We start from the raw sequence: 23,873 nt of genomic DNA on the forward strand, positions 1-23,873 counted from the left end.
CGCTCTACGGTCCGTCACAAATATGGAACTCTCTCAAGGCCTACCCGTGCAAATGACACCTTAGTGACCAGTTCCATCATACTCTGAATTAGACCTCGAAAGGATTATCACGTTTGGTCTCCGTTCATTTCCCTGGAATGGAGAGTTCCATCTAGATCTTCATGAAAGCGACTTCGAGCTAAGTTGAAAAGTCTCCCCGAGCTGCTCTGCAATCGAACAGTATAAGGCACCAAACTGTTCTGCAAGGCTCGCGATGACACAAATCATGAGTCACACAAGCATTTTTAAAAGGAAAGCAACAGACAATAGGCTGTGGCTATGCTATGGTCGAAGCAAGTCATCTGCATTGAACCAGACCTGTGGCGTTCATGTTCTAACGAGGACGGAACGTCTATCGTGTCTTCCGCTAAATATAACGTAAAAGGAATTGTTTGGAATCATCACAGGTACCAGTGCCCTCTTAGGTATTCAATAGCCAGGCTCGCCACTTGCAATATTACACCAGGAAAGCTACCAGTTGCATTGCAGCATGGATGACTAGACTTCGAAGGGTTGTCGTTCGCGAGCGGCCGATACAAATGTCTGACGTGATACACGTACTGTCAGTACACAGCGGCCGACCTAAGAAGCTCTCTTACTTCAAGACACTGGCTCTCGAGTACCAAGCAACAGCCACATCAACAGTTCGCACCTCGGGAGCTCAAGCAGGTTGTCGATGAGAGACGCCGCTGACGCGTCCGATGAGCGTTTTCGACGGACATACTGCCGTTTGGGAATTAAACGGTGGAAAGGTCGGGTCAGTATCGTCATCTAATAAAATATGAGCCAAAGGCAATGGGACTGGTTCTCACGTTGTAACGTAGTCTGAGCGGAGGGTATGGTGCTCGAAACATGAAACAATTCGCAGTGCCGTTGGCTCTGGTAGATATAGAACAACCGTGCGCTGCAGGATGTGTTGTTTCGTTTCAACGAAAGGGTCCTAGCAGCGATCAGACCAAAATCCTTTGAACAATTGATTGTTTCAGATCGGCGGGTGATATTGACGAGGCTATTGCGTTGAACAATACGAGGCGATGGGATGTTTCTAAAAGAGACAACTTGAATGCTTTGCGTAAGTGGAAGTGGTGCAAGTGTTGGGGCGGCATGAAGAAGTTGAGGCGGAAGCAGGGTGAGGAGCCGAGCGAACCGAAAGTCATTTGATTGAGCCGGGAATGAAAAGGAGTAATCAATTTCGGTACGCCGCCCAGGATTTTTTTGCACGCATATCTCATTGAGTGAAGTAGATTGGTGGCTGAATACAACGGTTTGTTGGTTCTCAGGACGACGTGACAACAAGGGTTCAAATCACATTTCCACATATCATGGCACAATGCCAGGCGAAAACGAGAATTGACAGCGAAGCATTGATTGAGTCGTCCCAAGGTCTTTATTTAATTATTACCATTTACATCGAATTAGATATCGTGCCCGGATCCATTCGTAAAAGCCGTTCTATGCAACCTTGGCCGCAACTGATTCTGATCGCGAGGCATCCCAGCAGCTGTGAGCCGAGATAGGAATGTGAATTTGTCTTGATGCAGTCCAGAAACAGTCCCTGATAGGACATTAGAGAAATCCGAAGGCGTCGCAAGCGTTGACAAGCTGCATCAATTGATCGACAGTCGTTCATCCCACCTCCATAACAGACATGACCGCCCGAAACGTGATAAGCCGATGGTCCTGATTGACGATGCACACTCCACATCCCATCACACAATGCCAATAATGCCAACAACCCAATCAAGCCCCACTAAGAATCCATGATCTCACTCACTCCCCAAGCCCTCATCGCGATCCACCGTTTACAGGTCCTCGCAGTAGTCGATGGTGGTGGTGACAGTGACGGTAGGAGTAGGAGCGGTGGTGACAGAGCCGGTGACACCGAAGCAAGAGCAGGCAGAGGCGTACTTCTCAGCGCTGGAGCAGACGGCGGCGTAGGTGGGGATGGCGGTCGGGACCTCAGTAGCCTGGCGGATCTCAAGAGCGAAGTCGCGCTTGACAACAGCGGTGGTGGGCTCCTCGTCAACGGTGACGGTGACGGTGCTGTAGTGTTGTGTCAGCTTTGCTCGTTCACAGACATCTCATATCCAGTGAAAGTGAGAATCTAATTATAAACCGGCTCTCGCCCAATCAGACCACGCCAATGCGGTGGATGGTCCAATCGAGTCCAGAGCTGAACACAGGCGTCGACAACACGATGACACTTCTCAAAAATGAAGAATAAAACACTCACGTAGCAGCCGGGGTGACAGTGGTCAGCAGAAAGCTGGAGCAGTCGGCAGAGCGGACGCTCAAGGGCTCGAGACCATCACGAGTACCAGTGACGGCACGGTTGCAGTTGTTGCCAGCGCAAGCACGCTCAACCAGGACGTTGCCGAAGGCGAACGAGACGAAGGAGAGGACAGCAACGACGGAGGCCTTCATTTTGACTGTATGTTTCTCGATTATCGACAACGAGGGGAAATTGTCTGGTATAGCACTTGGGTTCGGAGGCTTCTGTTGACTCGTGTGTACCAAAAGAAGAGAGAAGGGGAGCGGGAGGGAAAGCAAAAGGTGTGGCGACGATATAGTTATATGTAGGAGTAAGGTACCGTCGTATTGTTACCTGCCTTACCTTGCCCGTGGGCGCCGCTATGCTGTAGTCGTGCAGGACCTCACCTACCTAACACGGAGATGGCTTGCACTTCATGGGTGTGTAGGGCCGGGGGGTTGCGGCGCGAAGAAGGTCGAGAGCCAAGAGGGTGGTGAAGAGTACTCGAATACGTTGAGTGAGGGGGGCCTAGGGCCCGTCATTCAAAGCCATCGGACTCTAGTCATGGTTAACCATGTCGATGGTACGCTGGCAGGCCGGGGGAGGCAAAAGGAGGATGGGATGCGTGCAGGCATCGTCCATTGTCGCTGGCTCGATTCCTCCTCTTCATCCGCCTCCACCGTCTGTGAGTAACAAAGCCCAGCCCCAAGCAAGCAAATACAAGCGCACACAGCACAGACAGAACAAGCACGAGCATGGCATGGCAAAAACGGGAAATGCCCACCCAACTCTAGACTACAAGTCCCCTGCAGCTGATCCGAACCGGGCCAACGAGCGACTTGGTCCAGGTCGAAGGATGGGAAGGTGAGCCGATTCCACCAATGCGATTGCGCGAACACACAACGGGCAGCTCGCTCGCATCTCTCCTCCGCCTTTGGTAGAGAGAGAAGCAGAAGGACAAGAGAGGACATGGCCCCCTGCTGATAAGCGGGCGGGGAAGAGAGACGATATTTTGGGGCCTGGCTGGTCCAATTCATCCGGAAAAGGCCTAATCAAGGCGGGCTTGTCGGCTGGGACCAAGGGGAGCTGGTCGAGAACTGCAAGCTAGAGCCAACGGCGGCGTGAAGCCACAGGAACTATTAACGTTAATTCCTTGGCAGCAGTGGTCTACTGTGTATGGGTCCCCGGTGAACGGAGGAAATCAGTGACGAAAGAACCATGAACGGTGATTCTCCGTAATTCAATGCGAGCACCTACATAGGTACCTGCTGTAAGTTGCCTGATGCTGCACGCCCCTCACGATCTCTTGCCTCTCTTCCAAGATTTGGGGATAGCGTGAGGGGAAGACCTCGAGACTGTCTGCTCATTGTAGCCGGCTATCCGTCATGATCGTCCTGCTATCTGGTACCGATCATACTTCACTTTACGTAGTGCAGCGGAACAGTCTCTCGCTCTTCAACTCGGTGCACACTTTGCCAGTCGCTGACCAGGCCGCTGGTCGGGTGGCTTAATCCTTCATTGAATTCGAATTTAATTCTACCAGGTCTTACGTAGGATTGTTGAAAAAAACGCCAGGGTACAAGAGGAGGCGCAGCATTGCGCGGCCAGAATGTTTTCCTTCCGGTAGCCGCTCTCCTTCAGGGGATATGCTGGCCCTGCTGGGCGTTTGGCGAAATTGAACGAGAAATGGCTCTGGAAGCCGAAGAACACACGTGCACAGCTCTGATAAACCTGTGAATTGAGGCAACGGTCGAGTCGTGCTATGGTGATTGGAAATCCAGGGACCTGGGCGACGGCCTGTGGAGTCACTGACTGGATGTCGGATTCAGCGATGGTTTTTGGAAAACCCCGTAACGTTCTTAGGCTCTCACTAGTTCATAGCCAGGCTGGACCGCTCCCGCTCTTCCCGTAGAAAGGGAGGACGGGTACCTTGCTAGAAGAATTGACAGGCTCGTTGCAATTGAGAGCGTGTTACGTAGCTATTTGTGCTTCCCGTGCACAATGTCTCGGGGAGATTTCAGGCGGAGAGGAGCTGAAGTGAGCTGTGCAGTAAGGCATGAACACATGCATACACACACAGCCTACCGTAATGTATCATAATCAATGCAATGCACCTTGATGCATAAACGGTCGTCTGCAAACGTTGATTGCGTTTACGTGCCCGACCATCTGAAGAGTCTAGCGTCTGTCTGTACGGTACCCCATAAGACATTTCAATAGCGGGCACTCAACGACTTCCGGCCTTCGGAAGTCGGCGTCACAGGCATCTCTGGCTGCTGGGTAAGAGATTTCCATCTTACGTAGCGAGTACGCTCCTCTTTGGAATTATGGATAAGACACAGAGTAGACACACACATTCGATTGAGAATAGCACAAGTAGAAGATAGACATAGAATCAGCGATAGAGAGATAGGTCTATCGATAACCAAGATAGGCCATTGGCTTGTCACGGGCGACGGACTGCCGCTATCCAGCGTCCATTGTTTGATCGGGCGGCGCTCCATGACAGCGCGGACTAAGTAGCGGTGCCTCCGCAAAGCTGAGGCAAGCAAACCTTACCCAATTGATCCATTCGTTCTGGAAGGTCCGCGGATCAACTGGGAGACGAGCAGCAAAGTAAAGTACCTCACATAACACCCTGGTGCAGTTTACTCACTCATTCATTTGAGTTGTCACTGCGATGATATTATTGGGATGAGTCCCTGACGGTAACTTCCATATCCATGGACTTCGCAATGGATTACGAAAGAATAATAAAGGAAATCCAGGGTAGAGATGAATATTGGCAATGTGGGACCCAAAGAGGAAGCTTGGAAGCTGAGAATCAAATTGTTGCGCGCGGAGATTGCACGTGTGTAACCCGATTGAGCAGGCATTTGATAACCAACCTGTACCAAGCTCTTCACCTGCAGCTGGCTGCGTACTTTGTTACTTGCTCAACCCTCAACCCTCAATCCGACCCAGTCGCGGGGATCAGGGAAGCATCAAAAGGATTCGAGAAGAGAATTTCGAAATGAGATACATAAAGCAAGACCTCATCCCTCCCGGTCTCGACGCATCCCCACTGTCCCTGCACAGCATAAAGTGATCATAGAGCATTGAGTGCGGCCAAGCACAGCCAAGACGGCAGCAATTCACAATTGTCCAATGCCCAGGAACCCGGGCTCTCTTGTCAATTGATCGTTTGCCATCTCGAATGAACAGTCAAGCGTCAGGACTAAGCACGTGGCCGATTTTCGACGTGCACGTTGCTGAGGTCTGCAAGACTCGCAAGATTTTGTCAGGAACGGTGACGGCTCATTCGCCAGCGTTTCCACCACGTGCGATCATGGATGGACACCCTCGATTAACGTTAACGTTAAGCTATTGAGGTGGACGGTGGAGATGGCCATGCTTGCGCGTTGTGCCGATCCCCCGACTCACACCGAGTCTCCAAACGGGACTGGCCTAGCCCGAGCACTCAATTGAGTCAGTTTCAATTCACCTCGAGACTGTGCAGCCCACGTTTCCGCGATTTACACTCACTATCATCGCCCATAGTATGGAAGCCCGCAAAGAGGCCGATATGGCTTCCACTGGCTTGCCATCTTTTGCCTACTTACTCTTCTCTGGATCTCAACCTCGGCGGTAATATGCATCCTTTTCATTCTATGTTCCTTCTCTCGAGTGGGACTATCAACAGCATCATGCCTCACCAAGCAGCCGAAGCGCCGAACATGGCCCGACTTGCGGCCGTTCTTGTCTATTGCACCGTACGCGGATTCGCTACTGCGGCAATGAAGCACCAATCCTCAACCCTGCCGGCCTCCTCTCCATCGCCGCCCGCATAGCGTCTCGTGTCTCCCCTCTTTTTCTTTACCCTTTGGTGACGAAGTGGAGAGAGGGAATGCTACCGACTGATTGATCTCTCCCCGTGATCTGCCCAGTAAATCTCCGTTGCAGGCTTGTGCTTCTCGATTCCCCCATCTTTTCTTACCTGTCCCCTCTCCACCGGCAGATCCGGGGTAGAAGGGCCGAGCCCCTCTCCGCCCATCCTCCCAGGTCTCTCCTTCTGTAGTGAATTCGATGGACACTCCAAGGAGCGATCACAAGAACTAGGAGTTATGCCAGCGACTCAATTACACTATCTACATATACTATTCCAAGTTACGAGAGACGAAAGTACCCGGGAACAATACACGATGCACGCCAAGTAGCTGCATGCTGTTCTCCCCTTCGACCCGGTTAAGAGAAGCCCAGGGAATCTTCCCACTGAGGCGAATTTACCCGGCATCCCCAGGCGAGCCAGTCTAGGGCTGCACAGAGTCACAGAGCGAGATGAGCCTCTCGGACGGAGTATGTCCGAAAGCGAAGCTCAACCTCTCTGTGTGTTTCTCTCCCTCTTGCCTCTCCCCTCTCTCCACAATGCCTGCTAGCAGACGTCATTAGTACCTGCAGCAATGACAAGCAGAGACAGACACACAAAGTCAGCTCCAACCTGGGGCCCCGGAATAACTGCCCACGCCTTGCGCCGTTGTCTTCAAGCACTCCCCCAACTCCCCAAGAGTTGGCCCCGGCTCTCGGGATAGTTCATGGCAGAGTCCCCAGCGACCCGGTCGCCAGCGGCCCTCTCTCAGCGAGAAGCCCCCCCCAACAAGCGGAGCCATCCCCGGGTTCTGCCCCGGACTCGCTCACGCCCTGTGGTTCGTGGGAAACAATTGCCGCGAATGACCTGCCCCCGTCGTTGTCCCTCGTCTTTCCCCAGCTGGATGAGCCGCCTTGATCTAAAGTATCTCTTGACGACAACTCATCACGGACAGATCATCTAGCCTTGCCTTAGCGCTGGCTGGCTTGGAGACCTTGGGGAGGGAGATGCTGGGGACAATGGCGATTTTTCCGCGGTGAAACCCATTAGTTGCTGTGGGGAGAAAGCCGGGGTTGTGCAAGCCTGAGAGACGCTAGATGGGCAGTCAGGGCTCTCTTCTCCAACAGCTGGGATGTGCTTGATCTCCCTTGAGCACGGGTCGATACAAATCTCGATCAGATGGAGGCATGGGATATCTCGAGTGAGATGCCTATTTCTCCGTCGGCAGCTTGCCGTTGTGGTGTGTCGTCATTGTCACAAGCGAAGATGCTACATGTAGCGAAGAGTGACAAAGCCATGTCCTAGAAAAAGATGGTTTCGATATGATGAACTGTTCGAGCATCATTGGGCTTGCCCGACAAACCATGGAAGTGGTGGTCGATGCCATCTGCCAGTGCAGCTGATCTACAAAGAAGAGAGCACTCGACCAGCTGATTGCAGTGCTCAGGTCGTCCCCCATTGCTGGTAACAGCGCCTTACTGGTTGTTACCAGTATCATCTTGTTGCTATAACGGGGACGAGGCTTGGCCTGGAATTATACTTGAGATAGCTAGTTGCTCGAGCATCCACTGCATATGCGCGCTGGACCATACTCCTCAATGGCCCTTGTGGCCTGGAAAGTATGGTTATACCTTCGAGATAGCTGCTGCTTGGATAGCAGTCACCTAGGAGGACCGGGCCGACCAAGGCGGCACCTGCTACAAAGTGGGCATGTCAACATCTAGTGATTTGGCCATCCGTCATTTTCGATATTCGGCAGACCTTGGAAGCTGCCTGTCGGCCTGACATGCTCGATTCGAGATCTTTCCGAGGGCAAGGAACAGAACAGGCTAAGAGATCTAAAACCAAGACTGACGCCACAAGAATGAAAGAAAGCAAGTGCTTCTTTTGGATAGACGAGCCCAAATACACAGCACAAGATATCACAGCACAAGCAAAGTCAAGCCAAACGGCTAAATGTCAAAAAGGTATGAAGAAGAGTCTATTTTTGTCTGGCAATCTCTACATCTCATCTCATCGGATTCTGTTCGTTCGTTGCATTTCGTTTCCGTTCCGTTCCTGAAGATGATGTACAGATATGTAATGGTGGTGGTATGGTATATGTACCCTGCCGTTGTGTCATGGCCAGCCAGCCAGAGTGGACTGCTACAGCCAGCAAATGCCTTATGTGCCGTTCCCCTTGATCCAATGAACGCCTGCCTGCCTAGCAGTCTGCGTGAGCGAGACTGGGATGGCAAAAAAGAAAAAAAAAGAAAAAGAAAAAGAAGACCAACCCTATGGATGCTGATGATGCAAGAAATGGTTTGCTTTTATGTGTGAAGAATCGAAAAAGAACAAAGTCATACTCCCTACCCTTCGCCAGAGGGTTCCGAGTTTTCAAAAGAGCCATCCATCCGAGGACGACCTCCCTAGACCATCTGGCGACGCGCGCCCTCGTATCGCCGGCCGCGGCTGCCGTGGAAGCGGCGCGCCTTGTTGCTGGTCGCAAACATGTCGAGCGAGTCGCTCACGCCGGCGGTGCAGCTCGTGCCCGCGGCCAGGGCCATCTGCACCGACCACGTGCCGCTCGCGCACCGCTGGAACGAGGTGCCGCCGATGCAGTTCCACTGGCCCTCGCTGGTGCAGGCCGTGCCGGGCGTGAACAGGCCGGCGTCGGAGCCGCTCGTGCCCGTGCCAGAGGCCGGGGCGGCGGTCGACGTGGTGGTCGCTGCGCCGGAGCCTGATCCGCCCGCTGCCGTGGTCACGGTCGCGAGGGTGGTCGGCTCAGGGGTTGCGAGAGGAGTGGTGGTCTCGGAGCCGGAGCCGGAGCCGGAGCCGCCAGTGGTGGCAGTGAAGAAGACGCCGCCGGGCAGAGAACTAGAGGGAGAGGCTGGTGAGCTTACAGGTACGACGGTGAGGGTCAAACTGGAGTCGATGAAGGTCGTGTCAGACTTCGCTTGTGCAGTGGACAGAGAAGCAGAAGGAGACACAGAAGTGAGAGACACGGCAAGCGTCGTGCTCGAGAACATGATAGGGGGTGATGATGGTGAAGAAAGTGACGGGGATACGTACGCTGAAGTGGGAGTCTCTCCTGCTGCGGCCGTGGTCGGGTCAGCGACTGGTGTCGAGGCGGCAGCGCTGGAGGCAACGCCGGAGCTCGAACCAGATCCCGAGCCGGAACCAGAGCCAGACCCTCCAGTCGAAGTTCCGCAGCTGCCAGATGGCGCAAGGGCGTTCTGGCTGTTTCTCGTGACGTCGTCGCCAGGGCTGGGGTACTCGACGGCGCCGCCCTCGACTGTGGTGCAGCCGTTGCCGACGTTTGCGACGAAGATCTGCGGGCGAGCGCTGTAGGCGGTGGCGCGCTTCTCCTTCTTGTCGTCGACCTTCTCGGCGGTGTCCCTCTTCACCTTGCTGCTGCCTCCGGTGATGGTGACGGCAGCGCAGTTCATGTACATCTCGCGGTTGCCGACGGCGTTGTGCCAAGACCAGGCCAGCAGGACGTCTCCAGTAGGGGCGTCCGAGGGGATCTCGAAGTCGAAGTTGCCGCTGGTCTGGACGGGGCAGTTGCCGATGATGCTCTGGATGACGGTGAAGGTCTTGCCGCTGTCGCTGGACAGAGAAACCTGGCAGCTGCCGCCCTCGTGGGGAGCACCGCCGACGATGGTGATGTTGTTTGTGGTTCCGGCGGCGAAGGTGGCGGTTGACTTGCCGGCGCTGGTTCCGAAGTCAGACTGGTAGCCCTTGCAAGGGTAGTCGGATCCGTCAGCCTTCAGGGGAGCAGTCATGGAGTAGTCGATGTTGCTTCCGGCGTTAGGGTTGAACTTGCTCCTGAACGGGGCAGGGAAGGACATCTCCATGTGGGCGAGGGCGGATGAGGCCGCCAGGCCAAGGACCAAGCCTGTGGTCGTTGTGAAATGCATGATTGCAGGATGAGTGAGAGTGTGAGTGAGTGCGTATCAAGTGGGCGCCGAGTGAGGTTGCTGTCGTTGATGTCGTCGATGGACAGATGACTGCACAGTTTTTCTGGTTGTACAACTCAGTGCCTTCTACTTGGGCCTCACGTCTGTTCTGTACGTAAAAAGATCGTCTGAAGTTGAAGATCGAGGTTTAAGAAAGCCAAGACTTTTGGGATGGGAAAGAGTCGAGTCCGTCAAGGATGTCGAGCTTAAGTAGAGAGAGAGAAAGAGGGTCTCTTGGTGCCAGCCTGCGGGAGTAATCCTTTATTTTATGTTGCCCAGCCTACAGCAGGAAGTCTGAGTGAAAGGCGTGGATAAAGAGTGAGTGAGAGGTTGGCGGCACAAGCCGATTGTTCTCTTATTGTTCGCGATTGTTCCTTGAGGGAGCGTGTTTTGCGGGTGAACAATGGGGGGGGCCAGCTGAGGGCTTTATCCACAATGGAGCAGTCCAACAAAAAGGATCGAAAAAAAAAATCGAGGCACCAGGCTTCGCGTTGAGGAGGTTGACTAGGTATGTCTCTAGGAGTCTAGGTATCTAGGAGAGAACAAGCGCGCGTTGTTCGTGAGGGAGTGTGTGTGTGTTTGTGTGGCTATGTGCTGTACAATCTGGCGAAGAATGAACAAGAAGCGAAGAAAAAAGTGAAACAGTGTGGCGAAGGGGCAGGAGGAGAGAGGAGAGAGGAGAGAGGAGAGAGGAGAGAGACTGCCGTACACTGTGAGAAGAGAGAAGGCCGAAGAAAAAGAAGAGGAAGAATAGAGAAGGCAAGAGAGACTGGCTGGATGACTGGCATGTAGAAAGGGAGAAGGAGAGGTCGGTCGGTCGGTGGGACAAAGGAATTGGCATGCGGCTCCTTTATGTCTGTCTCTCTCTTCTTCCCCACCACACAAACACCTACACACTTACACACACTTACACACACTTACACACACCTTACCTACTTCCACTTACTCATAGAATCTGCCGCATAGCACCGGTAGTAGAGCACATGCTGTATAGAGCAGGTAGGTTGACCGTAGACCGTCCACATGCAAGGATGAGCAGGTGAGTCTGCCCCTGACACTGATCGCCGAATCGTGGTGGAGTGGTGGAGTGGTGGAGTGGATGTGACTCTGAGTGGGCATTGGGCGGCTGGCGTGTTTCTGCATGGCAAGCTCCCGTGCCAAGCAACGGCCGCCAACATGGGTCAGGCCCAGGCGAGCCAGGCCAGCTGCAGTCCTTCAGGCCTCTCGACTCTTGTAAGCTGAGACACGCACTGCTGGTGACGACAGCAAATGCATGGGCATTTGCTTGTGGAGAATTGGGAAGGTACCTTAGTTGTCTGCTTGTACAGGTATTCTTCGGTCGGTCAGGGGGAGGCGGGCGGGATGGTGTGAATGGACATGCAGGTACAGTCTATACAATATCCCAAACTGTGTTCTATCAAAACTTCACAGCTGAATGGATTCCTCTCTACCATCCTCCTCCTATTGATGTGCATACTGCCGCCCGTCCACCGTCGCCTTACCACCGTCTGGCATGCAGATGCCGATAATAGATAATAGATACAGATACGTGTGTGTAGATCGGGTTGTACTGGCAGCTTCTGGAATGTGGGTTGACGCAGCATCCCACCACCTCGCCTACCACCTCGCCTACCTGTATCTGTACCTATACCTGTACCTATTCTTGTGCACCACTCTAGTCTGATTATTACTACGGGACGGGAATAATTGGGAAAAATAACCTGGGCATCAAAGTGGTAATTCTGTGCCCTCTCTGGCAATCAATCTGAGAAGCAACTCACAGCCGGTGCTGTCTTGTAGGTACTCGTAGATACCTTCTACCTCGCATCGCATCTCATCTCATCTCAGACTGAGCGCATCGCCGAATCATAATGCAGAGTGGCCGTCTCTCCCTCCGACTCTGAAGCTTGACTCTCGATGTGACCTGGCCATCCTGACCAGTAAACGCGCAGTAACAAGGGAGACGCCAGGGACCTCGGGACACTCACTCGCTCAAGCAAACTCTTCTTCGTTTTCCCCACAGAATGAAAGCGAGAGATGCCACGCCTGCACACATCTCGTCCCTCACCCCAAACTCCCCAGCGCCAATCAGCTGCCCGGCGTCCCTGGCATCTGGCGACCTTGGAACTGCCACTGCCAGCCCTGGAGGGGGAGGGGAGCTCTAACAAACGGCGGCGGGAAGAATTGATTGGCTGACAGCGGCCCCAGCCGCCCCCAAGCAGCTGCCGCTATCCTCCGCCGGGGTTAGCCTGCCCTTGCCCCTGTTACAGCCGCTCGTCTCTCCCCATCGGCCAGATTTCAACGTGAAACATCGCCCCTTTCTCTCTCCCTTTCTTTCAACTTTCAACGGGGCGCCAGTAACGTGTCGTGTCGCCCTCGCGCTCTTCTTCGCGCTTGCTGGTCACGACTCGCTCGCAACCAGACTTTTGAATGTGATGGACCGCATAGCTCCATTTCAGATTGATCAAGTCTGGCCGTGACTGCCGGCCTGGACTGGCCAAGAAAGAGACGGCATGTGTGTATGTATCTAGCAACGCATGTAGACACACTGCTGACACCACTCTGCCCTCAATGTCTGCCAAGCATCGTGAGGAGGTACCTCGCCTTCTCTACTACACACGTGTAAGTCGGCCGAGGGATTAGCTCAGGTAACGTTGCCAACTGGACAGGGTATCAGGCTACGACAAGGAGGCAACCCGGCGCCATTACGAAAGACAACAACAGCAATAGCAAAATGCCATCCCAAACCTGGAGAAGAACCGAGTAGACAAGCCCACCCTGACCCCTGAATTAGCACGCGCCACAGAGACTTGGACAAGCAAACTCGTCACCCGCAGCGCATCGCATGAAAGATCTACGAAACAAATTGCCGGGGATCGCTCCATGTCCTCGCGCTAGAACACTCCAGATCCCGTCTCCTTTGCTATATGCCATTCTCCTGAAGGCCTCCTCTGAGCATAATGCCCGAGGCAAAAGGAAGCGCAGACCAAGGCATATTCGAAAGCGGTCCGACAAGCGAATACCCTCCCTCCCATCCATCTTCTTGCCCGGGTTTCATTCAGCCTTAGTCTATATCGAAGCCCCGGTTCATTTCTCGTAGTGTAGGATATAGACGTAGATCCGGGAATCAAAAAGTGCCAAGTCTCGCATGAACATGAACCGCGTTACTCGAGCATGATGCCCCATCCCTTGACTTGGTCCATCCGATGTCGACCAGCCGCGTGTGCGCCTCACGAAACCGCCACCACCACCACCACCACCGGTCACTAACTAGACTCGCCTCGCGCGACTCACTACACCAAGTTCAACACTGGAATGAGAGACATCTCCCTCCCCCTTCTTCTCCACCGCCGCACTCCGCCTCGCCGCCAGCTCAACTCACGGAAGCTCAGCTCGACCAGGACGCCGGGCCGGACCAGAAGAAAGCTCTGGCTAGTGGAGAAGCGCGTTGTCCCCGCAGTTCGAGATGCCATCCGTCCACGCACCTCCCTGCAACAAAATATCATGCACATGGAACGAACCGAGTAGCCCGTCTTGAACCCGTCGTAGCTAAGTATATCTGTCTGTCTGTCTGCCTTGACTTGTCAGCTGCGCACAACTTCGCAGTGCCATTTATGCTTAAAAGAGGCAGCCGGTCAATGTGCCGTGCTGTGTGCTAGAATGTGATGGCCACCAGGTCAGACCCGGGCCCGGGGCCCGGACGGCCCTTCGCTTCTGCCTCAGCCATGGCCGTTTTCATGTGATAGCCCAGGGGCAGACCGTAGTTCTGCTCATCTGCATCGGTATTTCAACTCCATTGCCTTTCCCCTACAGTCAAGGGTCACATCCAGCGGTTATAGCCAATACGGCCAGGCTCTCATCAGTTAACTGATTGTCACGAGTGTCGTTGTTCGTCACATCATGGATAATAAGGCAGGTATAAAGCGCTTTCAAAATTTCTATCAAACTTTGCAGAGGCCATACTATGGTCAAGACTCAGCTACGGACAGACTGCATCTCAACCTTAGCAACTGAGACCGCAACACCCAGAACTTGACAGGCACGGGTTGCAGGCAAGGTCGCCCGTACGGTGGCGACCCAAAAATCAGTCCGCCAGGAACAAGACCTCCAGCAAAGCTAGATATCACCAGACTTTTTCATCTTCGTCAATCACCACTGACCACTGTTCACGCTGCAGCCCTAATTCCCCGCCCTTCCACCCTCAGCTGTAATCTGCCTCCCCTGTCAGGTTTCAGGAGAACACATCAGTGCGTTCTCGGTCATGGTGTGGGCCTGGCAACCTTCACGGGCCCCCATCACAGTAGATTTCGGTCGCTAGACGACCAAACTACCCAACACTTAAAGTGCGGGCTGATACGATCGTCATGCTAGTAATAATCAAAATGTGTCGTCGCCGGTGGGAAGCCCACCAATTAGGACACATTCGAGCTGAAATATTGCGAAATTTGATTCAGCGTGGACAAGGGAAAAGAAGACAAGCTCGTCGGAAACATCTTAAATGGAAAAGAAGTAGAAACCATCATATCCATGACGCAAGTGCCAGGTGAACATGTAGTTCCTATGATTCCAACCTGCCTTCTTTTCCTCTCATCCTCGAAGCGGGTGTCACGTACAGGATCAACACGAATGATGCTGTTGGTGTCATCCGTTGCAACTGCAAGAAACTGTACGTGCCGTGCGAACACATCGCGATTGAATCGTAATATTGGAAGACGGTTTAGCGCACAAATGTGGCTCATTTCGCCTCCTCTTGGCTGTCAGGGGTGCGTCCCTGTGGACCAGTTGGAACAGAGTGGCCAGGAGACGGTCCCTGGTGTTGGCCTCCATGCTGAAAGTTCTTGCCACCATAGCTACCACTACGATGTTGTGGCCCAAATTGATGCATCTGCTGGGGGCTGCTGCCATACTGTTGCGGTCCAGGGTTGCTGTATCCTCGCATATTGGACACTTCATCAAGGCGTTAGTACTGGCGCCCTGATGAGCTCATTCGTCTATTCGTAAACTTACTTTGGCCGGGCTGTTGTGGTGTGAATACGGGCTGCTGGTATTGCATACCGGGGCTCATGCCGTACATCGGCTGCCCCTGCTGAGAGCCTTGGTGGACCATCATGGGGGCAGCTGGTCTACCTGGGCTGGGATACCCATTGGTACCAGGCATCGGCTGAGGGGCAGGGCCAGGAGGCATGAACTGGGGATGGCCGCCAGGATACATCTGCATCTGAGGTGTTGCAGTCACCATAGGATTTGGCCCTGCCATGTACTGTTGTGGAACCATGAGCGGTGTGCCCATATGACCAGGCTGTTGGGGCATGAATTGAGGATTCTGAGAGAAATTGCGGAACTGGCCCATCTGGGGAGTGCCAGGGCCCAGGAACGGCTGCATAACCGGTTGATTGTATGGCATTTGAGCAGGCGAGTTCATCGCGGGAGGATACGCCATAGGAACTTGAGTCATGCGTGGGGAAGCAAACGACTGGGCTGAGTTTGAGTGCATCATCCGGTGATCATCACCGTTAAACGGCACATGAGGCGTGTGGTTAGGTTGGCCAGAGTGCATCTGCATGGGCGGCATGTGCGGAGACTGCCTAGGTGCAAGGCTATGTGCACCATGCTGTAGATGGAAGGGCAGCTGATGCTGATGGGCCATCTGAGGGACGACGTGGGGAGGGTTAGGTGTTGCAAGCGTAGCTCCCGAGAATGGCTGTCTCTCGAAGTATTGAGCGTATGTGAGGCGCATAATGGAATCCGCTGGGTCATCATCCATGAGTTGCTTCCAAGTTGGAATCGTGTCAAATGATGGTCTCAGGCCACCATTCTCCTCCCAGGTGCGATTGTTATGAGGAGGCTGCAAGGTCTGAATATGTGACAAAATAAAACACTTCTTCACATCGATGGCCTTCGTCTTGCGTCGAATGAGTTGGCCCGCAACAGGAGTCGCAGTCGATTGAGCCTCAACAGCATTGTTGACTGAAGAGCGAGGGCTGGATGCGCCGCTTGGCCCGACGGGGTTGAAAGATTGCGCGAACGGACTTGGGCGGAACTCCTGAGTGTTAGGGTTCAGTTTCGGGCCCACGTGTGCTGGTGCCAGGCCGCTGAGACGCCTGTTACCATACTGATCGACAGCATTCGCAGGTCCAGTAGGCGGCATACGCATGTCCTGAGGAACATGATGCTGAGGTGGCTGGGACAGCTTCTGCTGCTCGACATTGCGGAGCCTCTGCGCGAGATTCCCTGTCTGTTGATAGTGTGGAGCCATATTCTGTCCCGGCGAGCGGCCGTTTCTGTTTGTGTACTGCTGCCCATTGTATGGTTGACGAGGACCAGGGTGACGGTTGGGAACGCCAGATGGTGAGCTTGTATGCTGTGTCGCAGGAGGCCGAGAAGCAGTAGCCGCCCCTGTTGCTGGAGTAGCTGTGGCTGGTGGAGTGGGCGTCTGCTGGACGACAGGCTTTGCTGGCACATCCTTTGCAGCGGGCTCAGGCTTGTCCTTCGAGTGTTCCTTTGATTTGGCCACATCCTCGGCATTCTGAAGAGCCTTCGCCTGTATCTGTTTCTGCTTGGCAGGGTCTTTAGCAATGATGGAAATAAGATCGCTTGGAACAGGAGTCGACAACTTGAAGCTGTCGGCGAATTTCTTCAGTTCAATCAACTTCACTTCCTTATCTGCCTTGGCTTTATTGCTTCTCGCCTTCTCGGCGTTCAGACGCTGCTGGGTAGCGAAATTCTTGAACGAGTTCAGAACATCGCGTTCAACAGTAGATGTAGCACTGGGAACAGCTGCCGCCTCTTTGCCTTGTGGGGAAATTGTGCGACCTGTAGTAGCCGAGGGCCGGAGGGCACCTGTAGATTTGTCTGAGGATTTCGAGTCGGCGGTCTTAGTCTCAGTCGGTTTGCTCTCAGCTGGCTTTGTCTCGGCGGGCTTTGCATCTGGCTTCGGCTCAACAGGCGCAGGTTTGTCGGCAGTTTGTGGTACAGGGGTCTTGTTTGGCGTGGGGTTTGGCGTCTTCGTCTCTTCAGCCTTCGGCGTAGGCTGCTTGTTGGTTGGTGCGCCCTTAATCTGGGAAGATATGATAGCTGGGTCAACCGGTGCTCCCTTGACAGTGGTTGCGCCGGCCGGAGCACGTCTAGCTGGTGGAGTGTATTTGTTCTCGCGGTTGGCAAGAGGAGGGAAGTCTTGCTGCTGTCGTTTCACTCCACTATACCTAATGATTTGTTAGAATTTCTCTACAAAGGGGGTTTCTTTTGCCGTGTCTGAACGTACTTATCTTCCTCATCAGCGTTGTCGTCCCCGCCGACGAAGTCCATCACACGCTCTTCAGCAACGTGGGACGTGGCTGCAGCGCTGCGCTCGATCTCTCGCGCCTTCCTCTCTGCAGCCGCTACTCTCTGCTTGTACTGTGGGTGGTTCTTGTCAATGGATGTAGTATAGATGGCCTCATCATAGTCTGTTCTCAAGCCGAAGAGTCTCTCGTTCTCGGCAAACTGATCCCAGGCACCACCGTGGGATTGTTTTGAGTTTTGTAGGCCGCCTTCCAAGCTTCCATCGACAGCATCAGAAGCATCGGGCTGCCATCGTTGCAACTCGCGCTCTCCACCAAAGCGACGGTTCGCGTTCGCGGTATCTCTGTCCGTTCGAAACGACGATCTATTGCCTTTGCAAATGTTAGCGGTGCGAATCTCACCTCGCGATGCCATTCCTTACCATTCTGCGCCTTTGTGTCTATCTTGTTTGCATTGCCACCGACGACGCGAGCGTCGGTGATGTCCTTTCGGGCGAACGACATGCTCGATTGTTGGTCTCGCTTGTTTGTACCGTTGGTCGAGTCGTGTGAGGTCGGTTTCTGCTGCACCATTCTCAGGATACAGCTGGCGGGATCGGACGGGTTGTTAGCATACACACCCTCGTATGCGCTTCCGTTGGCAAGGGTTAGTAGCACCCGTTGGCCCTAGAAGAAACGGATGGTCAGTATGGCATTCCGAAAAATCAAGATTTTGTGCGGAATTGAAGAGTGAGCTCGATGAGCTGGATGTGACATCGATGTGAAAGTCGGCGCGACGATGTCTTTAAAAATGGTGGCGGGGGACGCGGGCGTGCAGGTAGGTCGAGAGTCGAGACGACAAAATGGAACAATGGGTGTACTCACCTCGCGTAGAGCAGCAACCGCGGAGTTTTTGCTCGCAGAGCTGAGGTTATTCTGCTGTGTGGTGTTGGCCCGACCGGTGATGGGGTTTTTGGCAGAGGACCAAGCCTTCTGCTGAGGAACAGGAGGTTGTCTAGCAGGAGAGAGATCAGTCAATCGCATGCGCCAGCGTGCCACTGATGGAATTGCATCCAATTAGGGCAGGGCGGGTAGGAGGTATGGTGGATTTGGGTCGGTAGATGGGCAGATAGGTAGGTGTGGTTAAGACAAGAGAGCCGCAGACGCAAGGGATGCGGGCATGACGAAGATCGGAGTCGATGATAAGAGAAAAATGAGAGACGGAAGAAAGGGCTCGTTGATGGCTCGGCCGGCTGCGAGTACGTGTGTTCGTGCTCTGTTGTCGGCTCGTTGGGGAAGTTGGGCGGGCTGGCTGGCTGGCCTTTTGTTGATGTCGACAAGAGGACAGACAGGAAACACGGCGCAAATGGTGAAGGGGAAAAAAATTGGGTAAGGGAAAGTAAAGGGTCTCGTGTCTCACCTCGTGGTCGGACTGCTGCTAGACGAATTGCTGCTGCTGTCGGGGGCTCTGGCTTTTGGTGCGTCGCCGAGCTTGCTGCTGTACAGTGGCCGTGCAGCGCTTGGCGACTTCAGAGCCGTTGCTGCGGTGCTGGCGGGCGATGATGAAGAAGAGTTTGCTGGTAGTGGCTTGCTGGAGGCTGTCGACGACGACGATCTCTTGTCGTCCATCACTTGCTCTCCCAGTCACTGCAGTCGTGTGTTTTCTGACAAGCCCTGCGTTCGAGAGACAGCTTGCCAGTTGCTAAACCCTGTCGGGGGCAGGCAGGCTAGCTCGATATAGCGCAGGGTGGAAAAGGGTCAAAGGTAAGGTCGAGTTCGGGTGTTGGTGTGTGTGGGTGTGTGGGCGGGTACGTGTGGGCTCGGGTTTAGGTTGCTTTTTGGTGTGGGCGCCAGCGGCTGGCTCCTCGAAGATGGATGATCAGCGACTGACAATAGAGTACGGCGCAGTATGTCAGACAGTACAGGCTGCGGCAGAGAGCCCAACGATGGCAACCGGTGTTTCCTTGTATGCAAGGCAAGGAAGTAGGAGGGTACCAGGTAGGTAGGTATGGATGAATTGTCCAGTTTCGGGTGATCTGACCTGTATATGGCGGCGGTGCGGTGCAGAGAGATAGCTGGTGCAGTGCTGGGGTGGGAAGGAAAACCCGGGGCGACCAGTCAACTTCGATACGTAGAGACGTCAGGTAGAGGCAGGTAAAGCGGCTGGGTACAGATTCGATTTCGAGCTTGGCCCACTGGGTTCGAGAATGGATTGCCCTAAAGAAGGTCAAAGATGGGAAAGGAAAATCGTCAGGTATCACAGTGGAATTTTGGACAGCCAAATCAAATGCCCAATCCCGTGCCCGAAAACAAAAACGCTCATCTATCCTTTGCCCAAGAGTATTACGTATGGCATGTGCTTAATCTGAAGAGTGTGTCGTTTCTAATCGTTTCGTGGAGGGCGGGAAAGAGGCAGTCTATGTATGTATGTAGAATGGAAGACTTGTTGCGCGGGTCGAAGTGAAGCGTCGCTCGGCGGGAGGCGCTGGAACTGGAAGAAAGAGAGCTGGACGATGTCTCTACCGTGAATTAGACACACTTTGGGAGCTTCGTGTGTGAAGAGGCAGGTAGTAATGCTGGTGATGGGTGCAGGTGCAGGGCGCGGACTGCAGCGATCGCGAGTGGGAAGTCGGTCGGGCGGGGAAAGGAAGGATGGTCGGTCGGTCGAGGAATTGGCCGGGATGGTGCGCGTGGAGGAGAAAGGAAGGAGGAATTAAGTGCTACGAGAAGCTGCTGCACTCCAACGAGGGCTGCTTCTGCTTCTCTGGCCGTGCCGTATCTCCTGCGGAAACCCAATCTTTTCCAAAGGGGGAGGAATGAAGAGGGGAAAAAGGTGGAGGAAGAAGAGGATGAAGATGGATGTTGGTGATGGTGACGATGACTACCAACAAAAAAGCACCTATCCTAATAACTACCCTACGCACTCTAATTAAGGTAACTAGGTAACTCTTCGAGAAAATAATAATAATTTTGGGAAGGTTCAATGCGGGACGGGCGACTAACCCCGGCACAGCTCAAGCGCCTCCTTGGCGTGTTTCTCTTGAAGCGAAGCGAAGAGACTACCAGAACCACCACGCTGCCAACGGGCTCCTGCTGGGTCCTGCTGGCTATTACAGGTCCAACTCTCGCAGCCTCAGGCAAGCACGACAGGCTTCTTGGTCGCAGCTGATTTGCCAATTCAAATCCTCGAGATTGAAACACACAAGCAGCTCGGGTTCTTCCAGGCTATCAGGACTCAGGAGGGCCGATCACGATGTGGAACCATGTGCCTGTTCACCGACCCCTGTCTGTCCTCTGTCCTCGATCCCAGCTCAATGAACCCCGAACAATCATCAGTTCTCATCAGTACAACAAACAAAGAGCATCTCGCCGCCTCGCCGTAGCGACATCGATGCGATGCGATGCAATGCGCTGCAACGGCCACGAGCATCGGGTGACAGCCGGACAATGAATCATACAACTTTATCAAGACCTGAACTGTAGAGTGTCTGACGCGGATACTTATCATCTCCCCTTTGCCGGAATGGAATGGAATGCCAACGATGCAGCCTGCCAGTCTTGTCTCGGGTGCCTCCACATTCTACCACGATAGCGCCTAGCCAGATGTCTCTCGGTGCTTGACAATGAAATGCTCAAAAGCTTATCATCTATAGGTGATGCGGATTGCTACGTATGGATGCCTTAGCCACTCCGTTCCAACGCACTCAAAATCCTCCTTTCCCTTAGATTATTGGATTCAATGTGAATGTCGAACTTGAATTCAGCTTAGTAAGAGATATCTTTTGTGGAAGCGTTTCCGCAATTTTTCATGCCAGATCAGATATTGCGACACCCAGAATGAAAATTGTCTGCTTCGTATCACACTCGTTATCGTATCAGAGCACAGAAAGATGGGCTTAGTGAAGTCATCTATGGAAAGAAGTGATTGCTCCCCTGAGATCCTTTTTAGATACCCGAATTTTGAAAGCTCCCTGACATTCTCGGTTCTCATCACCTCTTCAGTTTGCCGTCAACTTGGGTCATTCACATGCTGACAAAGACGTGCATTTTACTCATGTATCTTCGTCACTTTGTTCAGCTCGGAACCATTGGAGATAGATCTTTTGGTTCTATGTTCTTGAGTGCCTCATAGTAACCATATTCATTGATTCACAGGAGGGGCAGGGTGAAGGTGACCATAGTCGATCTCAACGACGCGTTTAAATTGCAGTCTCTGCGATTGTCCGCATATTTTTTATAATTCTCAGACTACCTCTAAATAGCTTTCAGGAGTTTGCCTCCCTCGTGAGCTATCCCCGCGTTCCTGAGCTGGCCTTGGTGTTGGGAAGCAACCCCACAGCGGGAGCTAGAAGGTGGCGGCGGGCACCTTCCTCCGAGCTTGAGCTTGAAAGCTCCCCTTGTTGTTGGCTCCTTCCCGACGTTTCCATTTTCGACGAGAGCTTCCGCAAGCGCTCATTGGCTCACCACATCAGCCCCCCATGACATCATGTCAGATTTATGGATGGCTGCTTGGGTCAATACAAGGCTTGTATGGATCCGGCCAATTAGTAATGAAGTGTTTCCTATCAATAGGCAAGATAATTACTGTTCAGCCTTGCCTTGACAGCCTTTGAGAATGAGGGGGGTGGGCGGGAGATCAACAGCATCCCTGACCGAATGTCTCTGGCCGCCAACTGGGCCAGGCCAAGCCGGCGATCAGCGACCTCGTGCATGAGGCTTGCCGGGACGGGAAACATCCTGTTGGATCAAATGGATCAAATGCCAGACATTAGAATTTAAGCATGCTTTAGGGCTCACAGCATCTGCAGACTCTTAAGGTGGTTTCTTCACATGTACTTCACATTTGAGAGAACCTCCTATGACCCAGGGAGAGTGCCGGAAACATAATCTCAAGTATTACTGCTTTAGCCATATCCCATTGATAAGTGTTACACCAACTCAATTCGTATGGTGTCTCTATGGTAGATGAGTTGTGAATCAATGGTTCTATCAGATAGCGCTATGTCTCTCGAATCATACAGTCATACCCTGTCCAACCGTGAATACCAAACAACATATTACGCTGCAACCGCAACTAAGTGACGCCTACTGGAAAAGCCCCTTCCAGAAGAAATAGCCGCGAACCCCAGCCGTCACGAGCGGGTGCAAGATCGGGGGCGTGTGGAACTTGGCATGCAATGTGGTTGTCCTTGCAATGATACTCTTCGGCACACCCTCCGTGAAATAGTATGCCTTCCGCATTTCGTCCGTAAGCTCGGCCACCCGTGCAGCTCTCGCAAACATCTCCTTCTCGAAAGCAGCGACTGCCTGATCCAGCTCGTCACCCAGGTTCTTCTGGCTATCCATTTTGACGGCGCTGACTGCGTCGACGATGGTGCGAGACAACTGCAGTGCGTCTTCCAGCGCTACGTTGACTCCCTCGCCCGCAAAGGGGGTCATCAGATGCGCCGCATCGCCGATGACCGTAAATGGCCGTCGATGCTCCCAGCTGAAGCCCACGGGTAGCATATACAGGGAGCGATGGCCGCAGCTGTCGCTCGATTTTGAAATGGCGGCTTTGATCGTCGGATGCCAGTCCTCATATTCGCCTCCGTCGCCAAACAACGCATCTTTCACACTCTGGGCGGATGAGACATCGTAGCTGCTGGTTTCGGCCCAGTTGTCTGAGTTTCGGATGAAAGATACAGTGACATGGATGCTGCCATCGCCCATCTGCTGGAGCGCCACGCGGTGTCCGTCTCCACACGCAAAGATGCTTCCACGATTAACAACCTCGTACACGTCCGGCGCCGTCGTCGCCGCGTCCGGGATGCTGAAGTCATGCATCGCTACCCCAGAGTAGATCGGCTTCTGCTCACTGAGCGCGGCGCGCACCTTGCTCCATGCCCCGTCAGCCCCGACCACCAGGTCAAACCCGCTCACGGTCGTGTGCCGAAACACCAGCGTGCCATCCTCTTTGACTTCCTTCAGGTGATGGCCCCATTGGATTGTGCCCTCCGGTAAGCTCTCCGTGAGCAGGCGGCGGAGCTCAGCGCGATCGATCTCAGGTCGCTGCCCTCCTATTTTGCTTTCTGACTCCTTAGTGGGTTTGATCTGGAAGTATGTCTTGAGATTCCGATCTGTAATGAGTAGAGACTCGCCATCGAAGCGGGCTTGCTTCAAGAACCCCTCGTATAGGCCTGCCGCTTTCAATGCGGCCAAGCCCGTATCCGTGTGCAAGTCCAACGTGCCACCCTGAGAGCGGTAGTTGGGACTCTCTTCGCTCTCGAAGACTGTCACGGGGATGGACGCCAGGTGTAGTAGTCGAGCAAGCATGCAGCCTGCAGGCCCAGCACCTATGATGGCTATCCTCCTAGGAGCAGACATGGTGTATGTGAATGTTTAGAAAATACACTTTTCACTGTCCTATGAAAGCGTAAACAGGAATTGTCTAAGCAGAACCGGAGTCTCCTCATGAAGCGACGCTCTGGTTATCTTTATGCCTTCCTTGCCGGGGTCGACACTCGCCGCCCTCTTGACATGGAGTGAGCACCATTTATACC

The 23,873-nt window shown here is 53.6% G+C and overlaps 4 protein-coding genes across 4 annotated transcripts; all 4 read right to left on the bottom strand.

The window, feature by feature from the left end:
* Window positions 1–1,841: 1,841 nt before the first annotated feature.
* On the bottom strand, window positions 1,842–2,463 carry UCRPA7_2607 (putative lipase esterase family protein; the record flags this gene model as incomplete). The annotated part of the gene is made up of 2 exons (XM_007915196.1): window positions 1,842–2,082; window positions 2,273–2,463. 2 exons carry the CDS (start codon window positions 2,461–2,463, stop codon window positions 1,842–1,844), a joined length of 432 nt encoding a protein of 143 aa, XP_007913387.1.
* Window positions 2,464–8,542: 6,079 nt separating this feature from the next.
* On the bottom strand, window positions 8,543–9,970 carry UCRPA7_2608 (putative spore coat protein sp96 precursor-like protein; the record flags this gene model as incomplete). The annotated part of the gene is made up of 1 exon (XM_007915178.1): window positions 8,543–9,970. One exon carries the CDS (start codon window positions 9,968–9,970, stop codon window positions 8,543–8,545), a length of 1,428 nt encoding a protein of 475 aa, XP_007913369.1.
* A 5,062-nt stretch (window positions 9,971–15,032) lies between these two features.
* Window positions 15,033–17,925, bottom strand: UCRPA7_2609 (hypothetical protein; the record flags this gene model as incomplete). The annotated part of the gene is made up of 3 exons (XM_007915197.1): window positions 15,033–17,274; window positions 17,334–17,724; window positions 17,775–17,925. 3 exons carry the CDS (start codon window positions 17,923–17,925, stop codon window positions 15,033–15,035), a joined length of 2,784 nt encoding a protein of 927 aa, XP_007913388.1.
* Window positions 17,926–22,416: 4,491 nt separating this feature from the next.
* Window positions 22,417–23,697, bottom strand: UCRPA7_2610 (putative tetracycline resistance protein from transposon protein; the record flags this gene model as incomplete). The annotated part of the gene is made up of 1 exon (XM_007915200.1): window positions 22,417–23,697. One exon carries the CDS (start codon window positions 23,695–23,697, stop codon window positions 22,417–22,419), a length of 1,281 nt encoding a protein of 426 aa, XP_007913391.1.
* Between the last annotated feature and the right edge of the window lie 176 nt (window positions 23,698–23,873).

The sequence above is a fragment of the Phaeoacremonium minimum genome, assembly GCF_000392275.1.
Source record: "Phaeoacremonium minimum UCRPA7 unplaced genomic scaffold PA7_03_scaffold_182, whole genome shotgun sequence".
NCBI lineage: Eukaryota > Fungi > Ascomycota > Sordariomycetes > Togniniales > Togniniaceae > Phaeoacremonium > Phaeoacremonium minimum.